The sequence below is a fragment of the Echinops telfairi genome, unplaced genomic scaffold (genome assembly GCF_000313985.2).
Source record: "Echinops telfairi isolate 266 unplaced genomic scaffold, ASM31398v2 ScPeMD7_7475;HRSCAF=8513, whole genome shotgun sequence".
In the NCBI taxonomy this organism is placed as follows: domain Eukaryota; kingdom Metazoa; phylum Chordata; class Mammalia; order Afrosoricida; family Tenrecidae; genus Echinops; species Echinops telfairi.
In genome coordinates, this window is record NW_022111379.1 from 827742 (window position 1) to 848171 (window position 20430).

At 47.8% G+C, this 20430-nt stretch overlaps 1 protein-coding gene and 1 non-coding gene across 2 annotated transcripts in view; one reads left to right on the top strand and one right to left on the bottom strand.

Annotated features, from left to right (window-relative positions):
- The first annotated feature begins 45 nt into the window (after positions 1–45).
- SLC24A1 (solute carrier family 24 member 1) overlaps positions 46–20430 on the top strand; it is a 39209-nt gene continuing 18824 nt past the window's right edge. The window contains exons 1-2 of the mRNA XM_004711995.2: positions 46–461; positions 11102–13091. Of these exons, the coding sequence (XP_004712052.2) occupies positions 11130–13091 (1962 nt within the window). The 5' untranslated portion in view covers positions 46–461; positions 11102–11129. The remainder of the gene's footprint in view (positions 462–11101; positions 13092–20430) is intronic.
- LOC115867945 lies at positions 18251–18314 on the bottom strand. The gene has a single exon (XR_004045341.1). It is a non-coding gene; the product is annotated as a U7 small nuclear RNA (small nuclear RNA).

Consider the following 20430-nt stretch of genomic DNA (forward strand, 5'->3'; position numbering starts at 1 on the left):
TGAACCAAACAACCAGTCTGTGCTGTGGGAAAGTGTGGGTTCATGTTGCTGCTGCATTCCCGTCTCCACGTTATATCAGAAAGAAAGATACAGAATAGATAACATTTCCACAATGACCACAAAAAGAAAATAACCCAGAGGAACAGAATAGGTAATAGTTGAACAGCGACAATAGCAAGTCATTCACAAAAGACAACAAGCGGTTTTGAATTTGGAAAGAAAACCACATGCACACAAAACAAATACTCCCCAAAGAAAAAAAAGTTAAAACCTCAACAAAAGCAAAAACAGGGAAAACATATAAGAAAGCTTAGTAGTAAGATAAGAAAAAGTCCTTGGGATACCCGGTCTGCCTGAGGACCCAGAAGCCTGTCGACCTCACGATGTCCTTCAGCACTCCTTTCTCCAACTTGCCTGGATCACATTCCAAGACCTTGCTATGCTTCAGCCTAGGGCTCAAGGTAAGTAAGTCTGTATCCTGATCTCAATTCTTGCCTTACCAAGAGGGATGCCACCAATACTGTGTGGGCCAAGGAGCTGTGGAACTACCCCAATGTGTTGACTCATTAATAGTGTCACTAGTCCCCTGGTAGTGCCCCGCCTTCCATGATCCGGTCGGTTATTTTACCCAGTCCTGAAGCTTAAGGTAGGGAGCCCTCATGGTGTGCTGCTCATACGTTGGGCCACTAACTGCAAGGCCAGCAGTTGTCCAGGGAGAAAGATGAGGCTTTCTGCTCCCTTGAAACGTTGCGGTCTTGGGAACTCACAGGGGCTGTTCTACCCTGTCCTGTAGTCACTGGGGTTCGGCACCAATCTGATGCAGTGAGTTTGTTTTCTTGTTTTTAAAGCTTAAGTTTAGAAAGGAATTAAAAGATATTATTCTCTGAATAAATCACTTTCAGGACGCTTGGGAAAGAATAATGGTGGATTTAATAAAACTGACAATGAAAGGTAGAACTACAAAGAGAATTGTGTCACTTAGGACAACTGGTAAAAATTGTGTGTGTATGTGTGTGTGTGTAATTAAATTAAAAACCCTAAAACTACTGCTCTGAGAGGTTAATCTTTAAACCAAAAAACATCCTCTGAAGCCTTATAGCTGAACAGTAGTTTACCTGAACTAGTTTAACTTGAGCACTATGCTCTCTTTTAAGAACTGTCTGTATGGGATCAAAGGAGCTCTGGGGGGTGCTGTGGGCGAGGCATTGGGTTGCTAACCTCAAAGTCAGTGGTTCAAATCTGCCAGTTAATCCTCAGGAGCAAGTTGAGGCTTTCTGCTCCTGTAAAGATTCACAGGCTCAGGATCCCTGTATAGGGCCACGATGAGTCAGATGGACTCCATGACAGTGAGTTTATGTGGGATCAAAGGAAGCAGCAACTCAAAGGATCAGGTAAGGACCTAGTGGGCAGTAAGTGTGTTCCTGAGGGAAGAACGACTCAAAAGGAAGGTGCGGAGGAAGAATGACATCACTGTCGCTGAGTGGTAAGTGCAGGAGCTGCTGTACGAGTACATGCTTTGCTGTGTATATTCTCAACAACAACGATACATATTTTCAATTTAGAAAACAAACAAACAAACCTCATACCAGAATGTTGTTCAGTAGATATAAAACCAGAGAACATCATGAGTTAGAAGACTCATCATAGATTTTCTTCATGACTTAGCAGGCTGATGGATTTTTCTTCCTTACTCAAAGGACCCTCATCACTTGCATATTCCCACACATCAATTAAGGGAAATCCACATACCTTTTCCTTTGCATCATCTCCCGTGCCCTTTATTATTTTTTTTCTTCTGCTTTGACTCAGGGGACTGACTGCTGCCCTGGAGGCTTTCAAAGGCAGAGTGGCTTGGTCCTTTTGGCAAAGTAAAGGTTATGACAGAATTTCCAAGCTGCTCACGATGACCCCGGTTCTGGGGCTCAGAGGAAGGCCCACTTATCTAAATCTTTGGAGCTTTTGTGGATAGTGCAAATCCAGGTTTGTCAATGGGAATTTCAGGGGTTGGTGCCTGGGAAATCTTTATTGTTCGGTTCCCAAGGTGACTTATTTACAGAGCAGAAAGGATAATGATGGAGTGAAGTGGAAGAGGGGGGGGGTGTCCCACTGGGAGGCCCCACCCCTCACATTCCCCTTCTTCCTCCTGTCTCCTCTTGTCTGTTCCTCACCACTCCCAAAGCATACTTTCAAGCTTAGCACCACTCCCTTTTTCCATTTCTGCCACAATTCTACCATTTCCACCAAAGTGGAAGCTGAAAGAAAGAGATCTGATCCTTTTCAAAGTTTTTTATCATAGAAAGATGCAAACAACAAAAAAGAAAGATTCAAACAAGACAAAGATGGAAGGGATTCCCATTGTACCCTTCCTGGTACACACCCTCCAATCATATTTTATTTGTGTCTCTACCCACCTTCACAAAACAGTATTTTGATTCAGATTCCAGCTGTCATAACTTTTTATCCATAGTATTTCATATGTGTTTCTAAAACAGAAAGACAAAACTCCAAACAAACCTACTGCCATTGAGTTGGTCCTGATTCCTAGTGACTGAGTAGAACTGCTGTAAATCCTTATGGGAGCGGACAGCCGTGGGTCTGAACTGCTGACCTTTCAGTTAATAGCCCGATGCTCAACCCTTGGCATCACCAGGGATCTTTTCTAAAAGAGAACTTTTAAAAAACCTACATGTATAATACTATTATAAAGTTGGTCATCAGACATGCAAGAAAAAGATGAGGCTTTCTGCTCTCGTAAACAATGGCAGATTTGGGAGCCCACAGGCACAGTTCCGTTCTGCCCGAAGGTCACGATGGGTCGGATCATCGAGGGGATGGCACTGAGTTGGTTCCGTAATCCGTCCCCACCTGTTTTGCCATGTTCATCTCTTGCCCTTTTATAGCATTGTACCTAACATCTTAATACCTTAGTAGCATCTTCTAAAGAAAAACCAGATAAAGGGAAACAAAATTAGTTTCAAAAATTTAATAAAAGCAATTCATATACACACACACAAATTCAAACAGTTTCAAAATTAGATAGGAAGTGAGAAGTACGTATTTTTCTTCCTAGAAGTAACTGCGCATATCTCTCAGCCTTGAGTGTGGTTTCAGACACAGGGCTGAGAGATGAGGTACCGGGGATGTTGTTAGGCTGGTTGGTTTGGTTCATTCTAGAGTCACTGATAACCAATGTTGTTGGGAGCTCTTAAAGCTCTTATAACAATCCATACATCAATTGTATCAAGCATATTTGTACATATGTTGCCATTCTTTTCTAAACATTTACATTCTATTTTAGCCCTTGGTGTCGGCTCCTCTTTTTACCCTGCCTTCCCCCTTACCCCTTCATCATCGTTTGATAAATTTTAAATTATTATTATTTTTATCTCTTACACCAACCGCTGTCTCCCTTCCCTTGCTGTTTCTTTCATCCTCCTCACCTTCCCCTACCCTTCTGGTAGCGCTACTCCCGTTTCTGTTCCTGAGGGGTTTATCTGGCCTGGATTCCATGTGTCCTAAGCTCTTATCTGTACCTGTGTACATGCTCTGGCCTAGCCCGCAGTGAAAGGCAGGATTGGGGTCATGATAGTGGGGGGTGGGGAAGCTTTAAGGAATCAGAGGAATAGTGTGTGTTTCATTGGTGCTATATTGCACCCTGACAACCATTCTTATATATTCTTACATGTCATTTGTAAAATTTTCTCTACGTATATGTATATGTGTTTGTGTAATACTGCTATATATTCTGTTCTGTGGTGTATGTATATGAGTATGTATACACATACACCTATATACTAGTTCTACTTCCTTAGACAATAATAAAAGCAAGCTATGTGTATCTACATATATTTTATGTAAACAAAAGTCTATATTATATACCTGTAATATATATTGCCTGCTTCCTCCTTGTCCGTACCTCAGTGTATTAGTCTACATACTTTAGAGAAACAAATCCACAGCAACTCATGTATAAAACAGTTTTATGTAAAGAAAGTGTGCATCACGAAAACATCCCAACCCAATGCTGCCCAAGCCCACAAGTCCAACATTAACCCATTAACCCAACACCAGTCCACAAAGTCCTCTACCTCACAAAACAGAGGCAATGATGCCGACTACAGGAGGAAAGCTGAGTCAGTGAACGAATAAGCATCTCAGCACTAGCAGGGGTCTCCGCACGGCTGCTCCAGCACCCAGGGCTGCATCAGGATAGGTCCATGTGGCTTCTCCTTGGGGATGTCTTGTAGGAAGTCAATCTTGCAAGCTGAAGCAGGGAACTGCTAAGGCAGCTGCACCCTGGTGCACCCTCACAAAACAAGAGACCCCGAGAACTAGAAAGGCGAGGCTCACCACCCATTTACCCCTCCGCCTTTCAACTAGCCCCACATGTGATTATCGGCCAGGTTGGCACAATTAACTAACTCACTCACCCACTCCCAAAGCGTACTCTCAAGCTCTATGCTAGTCCCTTTCCCCATTTCTACCAGAGTGGAAGTTGAAAGAAATCATAGAGTTATCCTTTTCTGTCTAAACGTTTGCATACCTTAATACCTTGGTAGCAGTAGATATATAATATTTCCAGTCACTGGCTAGGAAAGGTGAAGTGTGGTGGGATGGATGGTTTGGGGTTGGTTTGGTGCCTTCTAACCAGTTACAATTGTATGGACACTTTTAAAAAATCCCATGAACAGTGGTCCTAACCCTGAACAGCCTTTGACAGATGGAGTGCTTCTCTACAGCTTCTCACTGTAACTCTTCCCTGGTTTTATAGACGGGCAGCTGAGGATAAGCCACAGGAGACCCGCTCTTAGCCACTTTATTTGAAGTTGTGCAGTAGTACCTGCAGGTAAAATTCAGACCCACGGTCTGTTTGCCCTTTACCACAGTGAGACCTTTGAAACGCGAACTCAGAGAGGGGCTTGTGTTTTTCAGACCTTGCAGGTGTCCCACCTTTATCAGGGTGTTACCTACTATTATTCTTTGGCTCCTGTTAGGGGAAACACTTGAGTCTCCCTTCTCTAACAGGCGTCTGTCTTACATAAGTTCTGCCTTTTGCAGGTTTCACTGTATTTTGAAATCTGCTTACAGGGGAGATCGATTGGTGGGTCAGTCATTGTTTGTGTAGACATGGCTCTAGCCCTGAGCACTAGCCCCTGATTCTGAATAGAGCCAGTTTAACTTGTTTTTATCCACTCAGGCTCTGAAGGTATTTGGATTTGCAACCCTGTCAAATCCCGCCCACTTCCCAGTGTGCAGCCTGTTGAGTTGTGTCAATCCCTGATGTAGGCCCAGAGTAAACCAGCCGCAGCCACACGCCCTGCAAGCCCTCCACAAACGGCCAGAGAGCTCATTCCCACTTGCTCTTGTTCACATCACGTGGTGGGAGAGGCTCTGAGCTGTGGAGAAAGGAAAGGCCTGCTTGTCCTGCCCAGGCTCTAAGCCCAGCTTCCCTTAGTCTCTGCTTTTATTTGTGAGGGTCACAGTCAAGTATGCCCACCTGTCTGCCACCCTGCACCATCAGAGAGTGTAAGTGAGGCAGACTTGTGCTAGTCTTTCACGAGCAGTTTGCTCTCTGACGGGCCATGGGCCTCTGTGAGGTGGCACTCCCCACTGCACCCATGTGCAGTCCAAATGCCCCAGCTCTGAGCATCTTCTCTTACTGGCATATGCTTACTCAGCCAGTCGTCAGGCGTCATTCTAAATTCTGGGGACTCTGATGAGTAAGGCAGGCCGAGTTTGTGTCCTGTAGGAGCTCACCTGCTAGCACAGGATGCAGGTGTCAGGGGATCACATGCAATCACACGTGTTGTTAGTTGCTGTGCAGTCGGTTCTGACCAATGGCAACTCCCCGTTTTCAAGGCTGTGACCTTTTAGAAGCACATGGCCAGGCACATCTTCTGAAGTGCCAGTGGGTGGGTTTGAACTGCCAGCCTTCTGGTTAGAAGTTGAGCACGTAACCATTTGTACCCCTGTGCTAGTCTGGGTAGACTAGAGAAACAAATCCATGGACACACATGTGTATAAGAAAGAGATTTATATACAAGAGGAATTGAACATTGAGAAAACATCCCAGCCCAGTCCAGTCCAAGGCCATAAGTCCAATATTAGCCCATATGTCTGATACCAATCCATAAAGTCCTCTTCAGACTCACGAAACACATGCAATGAAGCCAAATGCAGGACAATCACAAGCCAGTGGGTGGAAAGTCTTTGGGTCCAGTGGCATTGTAAGTATCTCAGTACTGGCAGGGGTCTCTCTGTGGCTTCTCCAGCTTCCGAGGTCTGGTTGGGTCCATGTGGCTTGTCTTCTGTAATGTCTCCCAGGGAGTAGCAGAAAGAGAGGTGGAGAGACAGAGGTGTCTTCTGCCACCAAGGAGGAAGTACCAGAATTCTCAAGAGCAGGCCATGCCCACATAGAAGTCTCATTGGTTATCTCCAGATTGACAGCCTAGACTACTCCACCCCTACACTCTTAATCCTTAAATTGACACCAGATTAGGTGACTACCACAACCTCCCAAGGACTTCAAATATGCTTCTAGGTTCCAGTTCATGCATGCATGGGCTTACTCCAAGCAAAACATGTTTAAACACGCCTCTGCCATCACAAGCTATCCCAAACAGGCCCAGTCAAAATAGTGACTTCTTAGGGAATCTGACGAGCCAGTTAAATTCTGGGCAAAGAAGGCGGCCCCAAGGTTATGACAGTTACATTTTGGGTTTCACAGGGATGATGTCCATGGATCTTCCTTCAAAGGCAGAGGGGGATCAAGGGACTTGTTATGAAGATGTTTTAAGAAAACTGGAAACTGAATTGATGAGAAAAATTCAGGAAAGTTCTGCTGAGGAATTCTCTCCCCCACCCCACCCCCATCCTGACACTGCACCTACCCGCTCTGCTAATGTAGCAACAGCTGTCCCATGAGCATTTCATGGGACACCCTCACCCATTTACCTGCAACGCTGACCCTGACCCTTCAGGCCCTTTCCTTTCTCTGCACTCAAAGAACACTGAAGAGGGCCGTGACTTGCGGCCGAGGACGCCGCCGTAGCTGCTGTTCGGATGCAGCGTAGATCGAAGGGCACAGAATTCTCGGAGGAAGAGTTGGGAGAGGTGGAAACACCTCCTCAAAAGACTGTCGACCGAGAAGGAGGCTATGTTGAGATAATAGCTTCACGTTGTGGTCTCTTTGTTTAATAAAAATGGCTCTGATTTTGTAGCAATACTTTTTTAAATTACCCTCATCCTCAGTCGAGTGTGGTAACTAACAATAGAATGTGTGGGGTCCTCTGCCCCCCGCCAACACCACCTGATTGTAGTGTTACCCTCCCAAACAGGGTAAGAGTAACAATAACAATAAAAACCGGTACTATGCCTGGTTAGTATACTTTACACATGCATTTATTAATCCTCAACACAGTCTTAGGAGGCAATTAGTGTCATGATCACCATTTTATAGATGAAAAAACGAAAGCTCTGAGAAAACTTCCCAAACTGGTCGAGCTGGTAAAGGTGGTGTTTCCTCTCTCGTTTGAGCCTCATTGTTCCGATGGCTTGTTGAATTGTAAACCCCCCATGAGTGCAAGCCAGAGGGCTCTCCTCCAGTAGTGGATTTAGATTTGACCAACTGTAAGAAGAACTCCTCCGTGACAGCTGTGGTAGAAATGGATCTTTTCTGAGCATCCACTTCTCCCTTGATAGTTTTATATTGTACTGACCTTGCCTTAATAATAGAAGAACTAGCCCATTGAAGGCGGGGGAATTTTCTGGGTCAGGTGAAGGTTGTTACGTGCCGGCCCGAGCCGGGTGGGGCAGGGGCCTTCCACCTCTCAGGGAAGTGAGCAGGCTGGGTGAATTTACCTGCTGCTTCAGATGAGTTAGGGCAGTCGGTGGCTCAGTGGTAGGGTTTTCCGTGTTCGTTCAGGAGACAGGTCTGATTCGTAGCCAGTGCACCTCCTTTATCAGTGGCGCCTTGTGTGTTGCTAAGATGCTGAACAGGTTTCTGTGGCACTTCCAGACTAACTAGGAGGGAAGGCCTGGCAATCTACTTTCAAAAATTAGTGAGAACTCTCTGGCTCATAGTAATCTGATCTGTAACCAATCACGGGGATGGTCCCTTTTGCCTGGGGTGGCCATGAGTTGGGAGCCTACTTACTGGCAACTAACAACAAGAACAACATGTCAGACGAAGGTAATTCAAAGCATCGTGCCTCCTCTGTGCCTTTCGAGATAGGAGGAAGGGGACAATCAGTAATATCAATTGACTGAAGTGGCTTCCAGGTCATCGGGCTGGGCATGAAACTGCACCTTGCTCCATCTCTCTCCCACTTCAGAGGTTTTAAGTCATTGGCCAGAGTGTGAGGAGGGTGTCTCCAGAGATCCCAGCTGCTCTGGGAGATACACCATTGTCTTCTTCCCCAAGGGTTTCCTTTAGTTCTGATTATTAAAATATTCATGTGAGAAATACGTTACCTTACAAAGTACTGCCCCACATTCTCTCAGCTTTTATTTTGATTCTTTTATCCACCCTTTAAAGAATTAAGACAGGTATGGGAATCACACTGTTAGTAAGCACCTAGTGGATTCTAGATGCTAAATTAGGCTTTCTGATCTCTTATTAGCCCCAATCACTTTCTCATTTGGAGGGTCTTCTGAATGGTCCTAAGTATTTGTGCCTCTTAAAAGGAGTCCTGGTGGCACATAGGGTTAAGCGTGGGACTGTTAATCACACAAGGTCGATGGCTCAAATCTAGCAGCTACTCCTCGAGAGAAAGATGAGGCTTTCTGCTCCTGTAAAGACTGACAGTCTTGGAAACCCTAAGGAGCAGTTCTACGCTGCCCTACAGGGTGGGCTTGGGGTTTTTGGTGAGTAGGAAAAAAGTCCTGGTGGCTCAGTGGTTAAAGGCTCGGCTGCTAATAGAAAGGTTAGTGTTTTGAGCCTACTGGTGACTCATGGGAGAAAGATGTGGTTGTCTACTTATTTGAAGAGTACAGCCTTGGAAATCCTAGGGGAGCTCTACTCTGCCCATAGAGTCACTGTGATCCAGACTTGACTTGATGGCAATGGGTTTCAACAGGGAGACCCTGGGCCAGGAAAACTTGGAGAAGTTCTCCCGTTCTGAGAGCCCACAGAGAGCCCCTGTGTGTGTCCCTGGCAGGTCCACCCCTCAGGCTCTGTCAGAGGCACTGGGACCCAGAACTTGTACAATGCCCTGGTAAGCTTCTTAGGGGAGGCAGGTATTAGCTGGGATTGGATATGCCCTTCACACCTGACCCTGCTGCGAATAGGGTTCCATAGGTGAACCGGGGGCTGAAAAATGGGATGTTCCTGGCTGGCCAGCTGCAGACCCACTCTTTGAGACTCTGGATTCCAATGGGTTTTCAGAACTGAGCAGACCCCCAGATGCAGAGGTGCGAAGGTAAATAACATGATTAGGTAAGGGTTTCAGCGGGGGTTTGGGATGGAAACCCCTGAGACATAAACACGTCATGCAGGGGTGTTTTATAGTTGAAGGGAGATTGTTTGGGTTGGAACAAGGTCATCCCACCCCCTGCTCTGGAGGGTCATGCCTGCTCTTGGGAACAAGAATGCCAGGGGCCTCTGGGCTAGTTTCCCTTTCTGTGTGGGCAGCAGCAGCCCACAGTCCTGAGCTGGGTGCTCGGTGCAGGCCCTCCGGTTCTTCTTGGACTCTGCGAAAGCACTCATCAGTCAGGCTCCGAACCTGAGTTGCCGGGAGCTCAGTCCTGAAAAGTGTGACAGAGGGAGGCAAGATTTTAAATTATATAAAAAGAGAAAGCAGTAGAAGGCTCTGTGACATAGCACAAGGACACCTGCCAGAGGAACCCTCTGAAATTGCCTTAGGAGATTCAAGTGGGCTTACCCTCAAATGCTGTGTTCTTGGCAGGGAGCAGGGAGCTGGTAGAAAGAAAATAAGAATCCAGGACTACGGGGGAAGTTAACTTATTCCTTCTTTCTCCTACTGGAAGGAGGGTACAGTTGTGTTTGCAGTAGTGTGGTATGCTGGGAAGACTGGGAGGTAGGAGACTCATCTGCCCGGCTACTCACTAGCTGTGTGACGCCAAGCAAGTCACTTCTCTCTGGACTTGTTTCAAATAAGGGGTTGCACTACAGAGTTTATAATTCAACCTTTACCACTAAGATTCTACGGCCTGCTCACCTCACTTCTAATTTGTTATTATCATATGCAGGCCCACACATTCTAGTTGCAGTTCTATAAATCTGCGGACATGGATCGAGTGTGTTAAATATTTTGTTGGGTTGGGTTTCATGGTCTTCATATAATTTTTTCATTTAATTTATTTTTAGGGTCTTTCATGTTCTTCCCTCCTGCATCCTAACCATCACAGAGTACGTAGTTCTGTACACATACTATTTGTATAATCAACTCTGTGCTAGCATGCGGTTGCTAATTTAGGCCTCTGACTCCATTCTACATATCCTCCCATTAAGCCCCCCCACTCACACACACACTTACTCACTCACTCACTCACTCACTCACTCACTCACTCTGGGGAACTCCATGACACTCACTCTAAGGCTCTTCTCTTCTCTGGTTTATGTAGTGGAATTTCTGTCAGTCAAAAGCCAGAGAAACAACACAAGGAGCTAGATTTTCTTGACAATGCCTACTGCTTTCTCTTTTTATATAATTTAAAATCTTGCCTCCCTCCGTCACACCTTTCAGGAGGTGAGATCTATGGCCTGGGCTACCAACCATGGTGACTGAGCTCCCGGCAACTCGGGTTCGGAGCCTGACTGATGAGTGCTTTCGCAGAGTCCAAGAAGAACCGGAGGGCCTGCACCGAGCACCCAGCGCTCAGCTCAGGACTGTGGGCTGCTGCTGCCCACACAGAAAGGGAAGCTAGCCCAGAGGCCCCTGGCATTCTTGTTCCCAAGAGCAGGCATGCCTCTCCAGAGCAGGGGGTGGGATGACCTTGTTCCAACTGAGAAGTTGGAACACACCAGAACAAAACACCCCTGCATGACACTTTTACGTCCCAGGGGCTTCCATCCTCACTAGATGCGGGTGTGGTGTATCCTCAAGGTCCAATAACCTCTCTCTCTTTCTCTCCTCTAAAGGCTTGTGGCTACCACCTGCCTGGGCTTCATGGTGAAAGCGCCCCCAATCTCCAACCCAAATCCCAGAGCAGCCCCCGCCTTCCAGGGACAGGATGAGAAGTCTTTTGTAACCAGACAGTTGGCCACCATGGGGAGACTGATCAGGATGGGGGTACCGGAACGGCGGTTATACCAGTCCAAACGGCTTCCCTGGGGTCGCCTCTTCTTCCTACTGGGAATGTTGCTCATTGGGTCTACCTATCAGCACCTGAGGAACTCGGGGGGTCTCCCCACACTAGGAGAAGCTGTCTCTGCTAGACACCGTGTAAAACTGGCTAGCCAGGACCTCTTAGATGGTCAGATGGTGACGATGAGCAGGGGTCCTTCAGCAAGGACCTCTAACACGGAGGGGGGGCTGCTGGTACTGCCGACCACAGTGAGCAGACAGGAAGCAGCACTTAGCCGAACCATGGAGAACACTCCCACTCCGCCCAGAAGAACAGTCAGGATCACTCCAACAAAGCCTACGAATCGCTACACCCTGGCAGTAGCAGGCGCAGAGAGAGTGAGGGCGGAGACCCCGACCGCATCCAGGAGAGCACTGCGGCACGATACCGTAACTGCAAGCAGACAAACAGGACGGAATTCCACCCCAACAACACCCAGGGCAGAAAGGAAGAGCCACGACCCCACTCAAAACAGAGCCAAGGGGAAGAAGCACCCCCCACACCTACCAGGTCGAACAGCAGACAATGATACTTCATTCTTGTTTGTGACCATGAAGAGGAGCCATGTGAACACCCCCAAAACAACAGCGAGGGCTGGCAGAACTATGGCACCCGACAGCAGGATGGGGACCAACACTCACAAGAGAACAGTGGAGGGAAATACTCCCACTATTTTCAAGGGACTAGTCGACGACATCCCCATTTTCCTGAGGAGTGAGATACAAACCAGCATCTTGACTTCTCCAAGGACTCTAGTGGAGAAGAACAGGCTGACTACCCCCAGAGGAGTAAGAAATACCAGCATAACCAAACCCTGGTGGCTAGTGGGAAAGGACCATGTGACCACTGCCCCGAGGGCAGCCCTGGAGCGTACCCCAGCCATCTCTGAGGGGCCCTTGGGGATGATCTACAGCCCAGCCAGCAGCCCGGCGGGAACCAAAGCCTCCACTGCCTCTCGGAGGAACTCTTCCCCCAGCACCAGGGTACCAACGGCCAGAATGCCCACTGCCACCTTTCAGAGGCCAGCACCCAGCACCTCAGTGACCCCCAGGGTCAGGGTCACCCCGACACCCCACATTCATCACTATGTGGTTATGATGCCAGGGCCAGCTGTGTTCACCACCCCCTCTCCCAGCCCAACAGCAGAGGAGCCCAGTCCCAGCCCCTCACTGCTGCCTTCCCATGAACCAGACCTCCACCCCAAGGCCGAGTATCCACCAGACCTGTTCAGTGTGCAGGAGCGGCGCCAGGGCTGGGTGGTCTTGCATGTCTTCGGCATGATGTATGTGTTTGTGGCCTTGGCTATCGTGTGTGACGAGTTCTTCGTCCCAGCCCTGGGCGTCATCACCGACAAGCTGCAGATCTCTGAGGACGTGGCAGGGGCCACGTTCATGGCTGCTGGGGGCTCTGCCCCTGAGCTGTTCACTTCCCTCATCGGGGTCTTCATCTCTCATAGCAATGTGGGCATCGGCACCATCGTGGGCTCCGCTGTGTTCAACATCCTCTTCGTCATCGGCACCTGCGCCCTCTTCTCCCAGGAAGTCCTCCATCTCACCTGGTGGCCCTTGTTTCGTGACGTCTCCTTCTACATCTTTGACCTGATGATGCTCATCCTCTTCTTCCTAGACAGCCGCATTGCCTGGTGGGAGAGCCTGCTGCTGCTGCTGGCCTATGCCTTCTATGTGTTCACCATGAAATGGAACAAGCAGCTGGAGCTCTGGGTGAAGGAGCAGCTTAGCCGGGGGCCCATGGTCAAGGTCATGGCCCTAGGTGACATCAACAAGGTAAGGGCAGGCTGGCCAGCGTTTCTGGGTGAACAGGGCAGGGGAAGTCAGGGCTGCAGAGTAGAAAGTTCTAGGTTCGACCCCGAGAGATGGATGTATCTGGTGCCTTTGATAGTCGTTTAACATTTACAGAGTGCCTGCCTTCCGCTGGGCACTATGCTGGGGTCTTTGCAAGTGTGCCTTTTGTTTCTATCCCCAGTCACCCTACGAAAGGGTTATTAATACAACACCCCGCCCCCCTGTAAGGGAGGAAACTGGTGAAGAAATGACATCACTTGTTCAAGGTCACATGACAAATCGGTGGTGGAGCCAGAATTTGAACCCAGGTTGGTCTGACTGGATCTTTGGAAGTGACATTTGAGCTGGGCTTTGGAGATGATCCAAGAAGATACCAGGCCGGGGGTGGGGTGGGGTGGGGATGTGGGAATGCTAATCTCTACCATGTGCATGGTGTTTGGGGTTTATCTAGCACCCTCATTTTCATTTAATCTTGTTTGTTCACATTCCAAACTGGGTGACTTGAATTGAATCTAAGTTACCTGCTTAACCGCATGCTACTGAGGTGCTGGGTGCTGATCCCCGATGCAGAGCCCTCTCTGTGTGCACACTGGAAAGGACCAGGTACCAGGAGCACCAATGCAGCCTGGAAGTTTCTTCCCCTGAACTCCTCTGTCCTCGCATTCCCTGCCCTCCCCACACTCCTGGATCCTCCTACTAAATTCAGTGGATGATTCAGTAACCTGGAAAATGAGATGATGTGATCTCTGAGAAACTCACCCCCAATGTCTTCTTCCTCGAGACTCCAAAGTGAGGATAGCCTAGGGAACATGGACCCCATTTCTCTCCTGCTCTTCGATGGCAGCTTTGAGGAAAGACTGGCTCATAACCGCATGTTTCACATCTCAGAGATGCTACTGGTGCGAGCAGAATTGTTCATGCCGAGAGTAGACGGTCTTAACTACTGATCCAGAGCAGCTTTGATGAGTGTCCAGACTCAGCACTGTCTCTGGGAGGTATGCAATGCAAGGGAGAGGAAATGTACTTTCTTTTCAATTTTTGAACAGAGTATAAGGAAACCTGGATTCTAATTTCATTCTAATTATAAGCTGTGTAACCTCAGGCAGGTCATTCTCTTGTCTGGGGAAATGACTCTTCTAATTACTAAAGAGTCCTGTCCAGTTCTAACACTCTAGGGTGATAACCTATGTCCAAGCTAGTTCAGCCCTCGTGGGATGCAGTACAACCATTATTTGCCAGATATGGTCAACAGAACGTCAGTTCCCTCATCTGGCTCAGGAAGGAAACTGTCCTGTCTAGTGTCAGAACCTGCAGACACAGAACTGCAATGAGGACCCAGTATCCTAACTCCTCATTCAGTCTATTTCCCAACAGACCTCTGGTCTTCAAAACTATAAGCTTGAAAAAGAGAAGGATGCTCAGAGCATTGCACAATTTAATATGAAGCAATAGGAGCCTCCCTCTTAATGAAGTTGTCAACAGGCCTTGTGAAAGTGACTGTAAACTCTGCATCCGGTTCCTCTATGTGCATCCAGCCTGAACTTTTCAAATGCCTCTCTGACGTACCTCCTGCTCCATCATAACAATTCCACTGATAGTGGAATTCTACAGATACTGAATTTTCAATTCTGCCCTAGCCAGACCCAGAAAACAAAATTTTCCAAGCAAAGGAAGCATAATCATGATTTCAAAAAAGAATTCAGGGTTTTATAAGAAGCTCTAGGGGTGCAGGGCTTAAGGGTTGGGCTGCTAACCAAAGGTTAGTGGTTTGATCCTACCATAGGAGAAAGAGAGGCAGGCTGCTTCCGTTGCATTTGCATCCTAGGAGACCCTACTGTACAATTCTGCTCTATTTCATAGAGAATCCGGTTCTTTTCTGTTTGCTGAACACACAGCTAGTACGACTTTTGATGGACAGCACTGTGTTTTATTTATTTATTTTTTTAACATTTCATTAGGGGCTCATACAACTGTCATCCCAATCCATACACACATCAATTGTGTAAAGCGCATATGTACATCGTTTCTCAAAACAAAAGCATTGTGTTTTAAAGCAGGTCGAATGACTGGCTATGTTTGGAAGTCAGTCTACCTTTATTTGAAATTAAGACCTAAACCCTAAGAATTGCCTTCTAAAATTTTGTCCAAAACATTCAGGAACTAAAATGATTTTAGAATAGTTTTGAAAACGTGGGAATTTGGAGTTTTGTTCTCCTGGAGCAGGCGCAGAAAGGGAAGTGACTTTCCTAGATCTTTATGTCTGTTGGTGGAAACCAAGCTAAGCTCTCTGCCATCGAGTTGATTCTGCTCCCCACTAACCAGATCATCACGATAGGGTCACTAGGGTGGTGATGGTAAGAAAGACGAAGCGTTCGGCCCCTGTCAAGAACTACAGGCTCATAGACCCACAAGAGCAGTCCTACCCTGTCCGGTGGCATCGACTTGATGGCAGTGAGTTTGGTTGGGTTCGGTTACGATGACGATCTGGTTAGAGGGAGATGATATTATCGGTACTTCATGGACAGACAAGGACAAGCACTACTGAGTTCACGAAACAGCACTCTGAAGAGCGAATCCTTGATCGCGTTCACGGTGTTGGTCTTGGTTTCATGGAACAACCTGTACTAGTCCCTGTACATTGGTCTTCTTTGACTGTGACAATGAACACACCTTGCTCTACTCACTTATTCCAGCGTGAGTGGGGACATGTATTGGTTCACACCTCTCCCTTCCTAAGGGTCCCCCTTTTTGAACATCACCTAGTGAAAGCAGGAGCCAAGGGAACTGAGTTTATTCTCTCAGTCACAGCCCCAAAGGTGAGGAAGTCAGAAGAGAAGTGTGGCGACATGGGGTTGGGAGCTGAGAAGCAGGGCTGGTGGGCGAGGCCGAGTTGGAGCTGTTCAGGAAGTCTAGGCAGGGGAGAGACCAACAGGAACCAGAAAGACGCTTGGGCCTTCCTGTTTTTCTGTTGTCCCTGGGATGAGCTGTGGAGGGTGTCACACACAATGTCAGGGCCATCACTATCAATAGGTGTGGAAACAATTTCCAGGGCCTGTCCCCATAGCAAGAGCCATAGAGGTACATTACTTACCATCCACTAGGGTCATATCTGACTACATATGAGGGGCTTTAGCAAGTTGAAGGGAAATTTTCATTATTTTTCAGTGGTAATTTTTTCCCCCCAAGAAATTGTTCATGGTTCCATACAATTTTTTCCTTTGTTTTTCTTTAAGGGAGAACAGCTTTCCTTCAGTTTGCTTTTTTCTTTTCTTTTTAAAATTATTTTATTAGGGGCTCATACAACTCTTATCACAATCCGTACATACATCAATTGTGTAAAGCACATTTGTACATTCATTGCCCACATCATTCTCAAAACATTTGCTCTCCACCTAAGCCCCTGGCATCAGCTTCTTTTTCCCCCTCCCTCCCCACTACCCTCTCCCTCATGAACCCTTGATAATTTATAAATTATTATTTTGTCATATCTTGCCCTGTCTGACGTCTCCCTTCATCCACTTTTCCGTTGTCTGTCCCCCAGGGAGGAGGTCACATAGAGTTCCTTGTAATCAGTTCCCCCTTTCCAACCCACCCTCCCTCTACCCTCCCAGTATCTCCACTCTCACCACTGGTCCTGAAGGGATCATCTGCCCTGGATTCCCTGTGTTTCCAGTTCCTATCTGTACCAGTGTACATCCTCTGGGCTAGCCAGATTTGTAAAGTAGAATTGGGATTATGACAGTGGGGGTGGGGGGGGAGGAGGAAACATTTAGGAACTAGAGGAAAGTTGTATGTTTCATCGTAGTTTGTTTTTTTCTTGAATGGTTTTAAATGCCCAGAACTCAGACTCTTGCTGCTCTGGATCATGGGTGGGGTCCTGGCAGCTGAGGCAGAGGACATGGCTCTTTGGGGGGCACTTGGACTTTGTCTGGTAGGCAGGTGGTGGTGGTGGCGGCAGTGGGACTAGGGCCTTGGCTGCTCCAGCCGCTCAGACTGGCAGAACATTGGGCAAGGCTGGGTACACTCTGCTCCCACTCGCTCACTTCCTCTTCCTCCGGCCTCCAGCAGCGGCTCCCTCAGCAGCTTCAAGGATGAGGACAACCGGAACTGGGCTCCTGTAAGGGTTTAATATGGTGTTTGCACAATTTCCAGATCACGGGACATATTTTCCAGAATACATGGTGGACATTAAGTGACACACAACTGTATTTGTTTCAGCTTACTTAGTGTACCATTAATGATTCCGAGTATATTTCAGTTATGGTGCTGTTGAAGAATATTGAAAGTCCCATGGGCGGCAAAAAGAACAAATAAATCTGTCTTGGAAGAAGTACAACCGGAATGCGCCTTGGAGACAAGGATGGCGAGACTCTGCCTCATGTACTTTGGACGTGTTGTAAGGAAAGGGCAGTCCTTGGGAAGGACAGCGTGTTGGTAAAGTGGAGGGTCAGCAGAATAGAGGAAGGCCCTGGCAAGGTGCATTGCCACAGAGGCAGCAACAGTGGGCTCAAACAGCAGAACAATCGTGAGGATGACGCCAGATTGGGTGGTGTCTCGTTCTGTTGGGACTGACACGACAGCCTCTAACAACAACAACAAAGCCTCGGAGACTCCAGCTTAACCAGAGGAGAGAGTGAAGGAGAGGATCAGTATTGATGGAGGCCTGCTCCATGCACATAATATCTCCAGAATGTCTCATAGAAGCACTACGAGGAACAGGTTGTAATCCACATTTTGCAGATGAGGAGCCTGAGGTGCAGAGAAGAGAACTCACTCAGCCCAAGTTCCATAGCTGTTGGTCTTTATCGTTGACTGGTTCATGGAATCAGTCTGTTTGGTACTTTGAGCTCTTCAACAAAGCCGTATGATTAAGCACCTAAGTGAACCTACTGCTAGGGGCTGCGGGGCCGCCAGGTTGTGAAAATCCATGTGGGGTGGTCCTGGGCTGAGGATTGAAAAGGAAGGCCCATGTTCGATTCCGGAAGACTGACTGTCAAGGCCAGAGGAGGAAAAGCTGGGCATGAAACAGCTGAGAACACGAGAAGAGAATGGAATCGGGTGAACATGAAGCATGTGTAGCTTCATGTGAACCTGTATCTTCTGAGAACAAGACGAAAGGTCTCTTTTTTTTTTTTTTGGTGTGGGGTGCTTTCTGGTAGGAACCAGAAAACCTGCTAGACAAATTCTAAAAGAGCTGTAACACTGGAAAGTTCTCTTTAAAGTACATGCTAGGACCTCAGCGTTCCCGTGTGCGACCTGCCGTCGCTCTTTCTCTTGCTTGTTGGTCGTGGAAGCACCCGCTGAGGCAGAACTGCCATTGACCTAGGTCTCAAGCCACTCCCTGAGCCGAGCGTCCAGACAACAGGATGTAATGTTGCATGTACTGTAACAGCGTTACGCAATCCTGTTTCTGTGCGCCAACAAACCACTAGAAAAGAAGAAAGAACTCAGTGAAATGCAATATGGAAGAGAGAAGGGTGTATTCCTTCCAACAAGAAGAGACAGGCCCGGGACACTGCAAAGGCTTTTACAAAGTCTCTGAGTTGGAGCCTGGCTATGGATTACTCATCCGACCAGGAAGGGGATGAGCTAGCACACAGGCCAGAAAGCCAGTATTGTAGGCTTTGCAAGAGGTAAGTTTCTGTTGTAACTATTCCCCTCTGCCGTTGTGGTATGAGAGCGGCCGCAGGCCGTCAATACAGGAATAGGACTGCCCACGTGGCATTTTACAGAGAACACATAACTGGCAGACGTGCTCCTACCTGAACAAGTTGGAGACCCTCCACCCCCAAAACAAAATCCAAATGCCCTATGAGTTGACATTTTTGTCCATTTGGGAAGTTGATGGACCTCCAGAACAAGGTTTGCCATTGACGTCATTTCACCTTCTTTGAAACGAGAAGACCACTTGTGCACTTGAGCTTCTCCCATGGTGCTGTCCTTATAAGCTGTGTCCAACATCACAACAGTTTCTGTGGCATTTTGCCCAAGCAGGAAACAAAATTTCACATCCACATGCTGTTCTCTTAAATTGGCCATCCCCAAAAAATGAGGTTTGAGTGAAACTGCTTTTATGAAAAATTCACTGAAAAAAAACCAAAACACCACACACACACACACACACACACACACACACACACACACAGAAAAATTCACTGTGAGCAGAGAGAACCATTCCAGGCGACGCCACTGGGTGCATTAACTCAGAGCGAGTCGGTGGATGCTCGCCCAGCGGGGAACAGTGCATACTAGGAAAGTCTACTTAGCCCAGTGCAATTTCATTTTGGGGGTACCACCTCGTATATGTGCTAAACACGTAAAACAAAGTAGATACTTTCAGCATGACAAGTGCGGTGAAGGACATAGCAGGGCCTGTGAAGGAGAATGAGGAGAAGTCCAAGTAGAGATCTGCAGACCAAGAAGGGAGACCACCCCTGCCCCTGGAGAAGAGCGCTCCTGAGAGAGGAACCGCCTCTGCACACGCTCTGACTGGGGAGAGCGTGCATGCTAGAGGGAAAGAAAGCACGCGGGCCTGTGGTGCTCCTGAGGGCATGGGCCAGCCTGGGCGGACAATGGGAGTGAGTACTGCAGCGCCTTGTGGATCCGATGTAGGGTTTGGATTGATTTGGAAGCACCACAGGGGAGGGCCATAACGAGGGCCAGGTTTTTGAAGTCACTTCCTACCTGTGGTGGAGAGCCTGAACCTCAAGAGTAGAAACAGGGAGCCCAGTTAGGGGGCTGTTTGGGGGCAGGGCTTTGGGCCAGATCATTTGTGGTTAAAAGAGCAAATCTGGAGTGGACCAGAACTTTTAAAATTTGGGTAATCCAGAACACTAACCAGAATGGGGGACATTGTGTGAAGTCCTGAAATAGGAGATTTAGCAGAGTCAACGAAAGACTCCCTTTCAGGAGCCTAACGCGCGTCGTTGGATTATTGACAAGGCTGCGGAGCGCCAGGCACATTCAGGGTGTCACGGTGGCAAACCCAGGCAGTGCTGTGCCTAACCTCGCTGGTCAACAGATGTAGTTGCGACGCAGCATACCCGCTGCCCTCGTTTGCTAAGGCAATGCAGGTGGCATGACAGGTCTGGCCAGCGAGTGGTCCAGACAACAGACGCTGTTGGCATGATTCCTCAGCGTGGATTTCCCAGGGGGCCCCATTTCCCAGCTGGCTGTCCCACGGCCTGAGCACTGACCTGATGGTGGCACAGCCAGGCTTCGGCATCACGCCATGTGTTAGACAGGGTTCTCTAGGGAAACTACACCAGAATGCTAATATTTGATATGTATTTATACAGATAGATAGATAACATAAGAAATA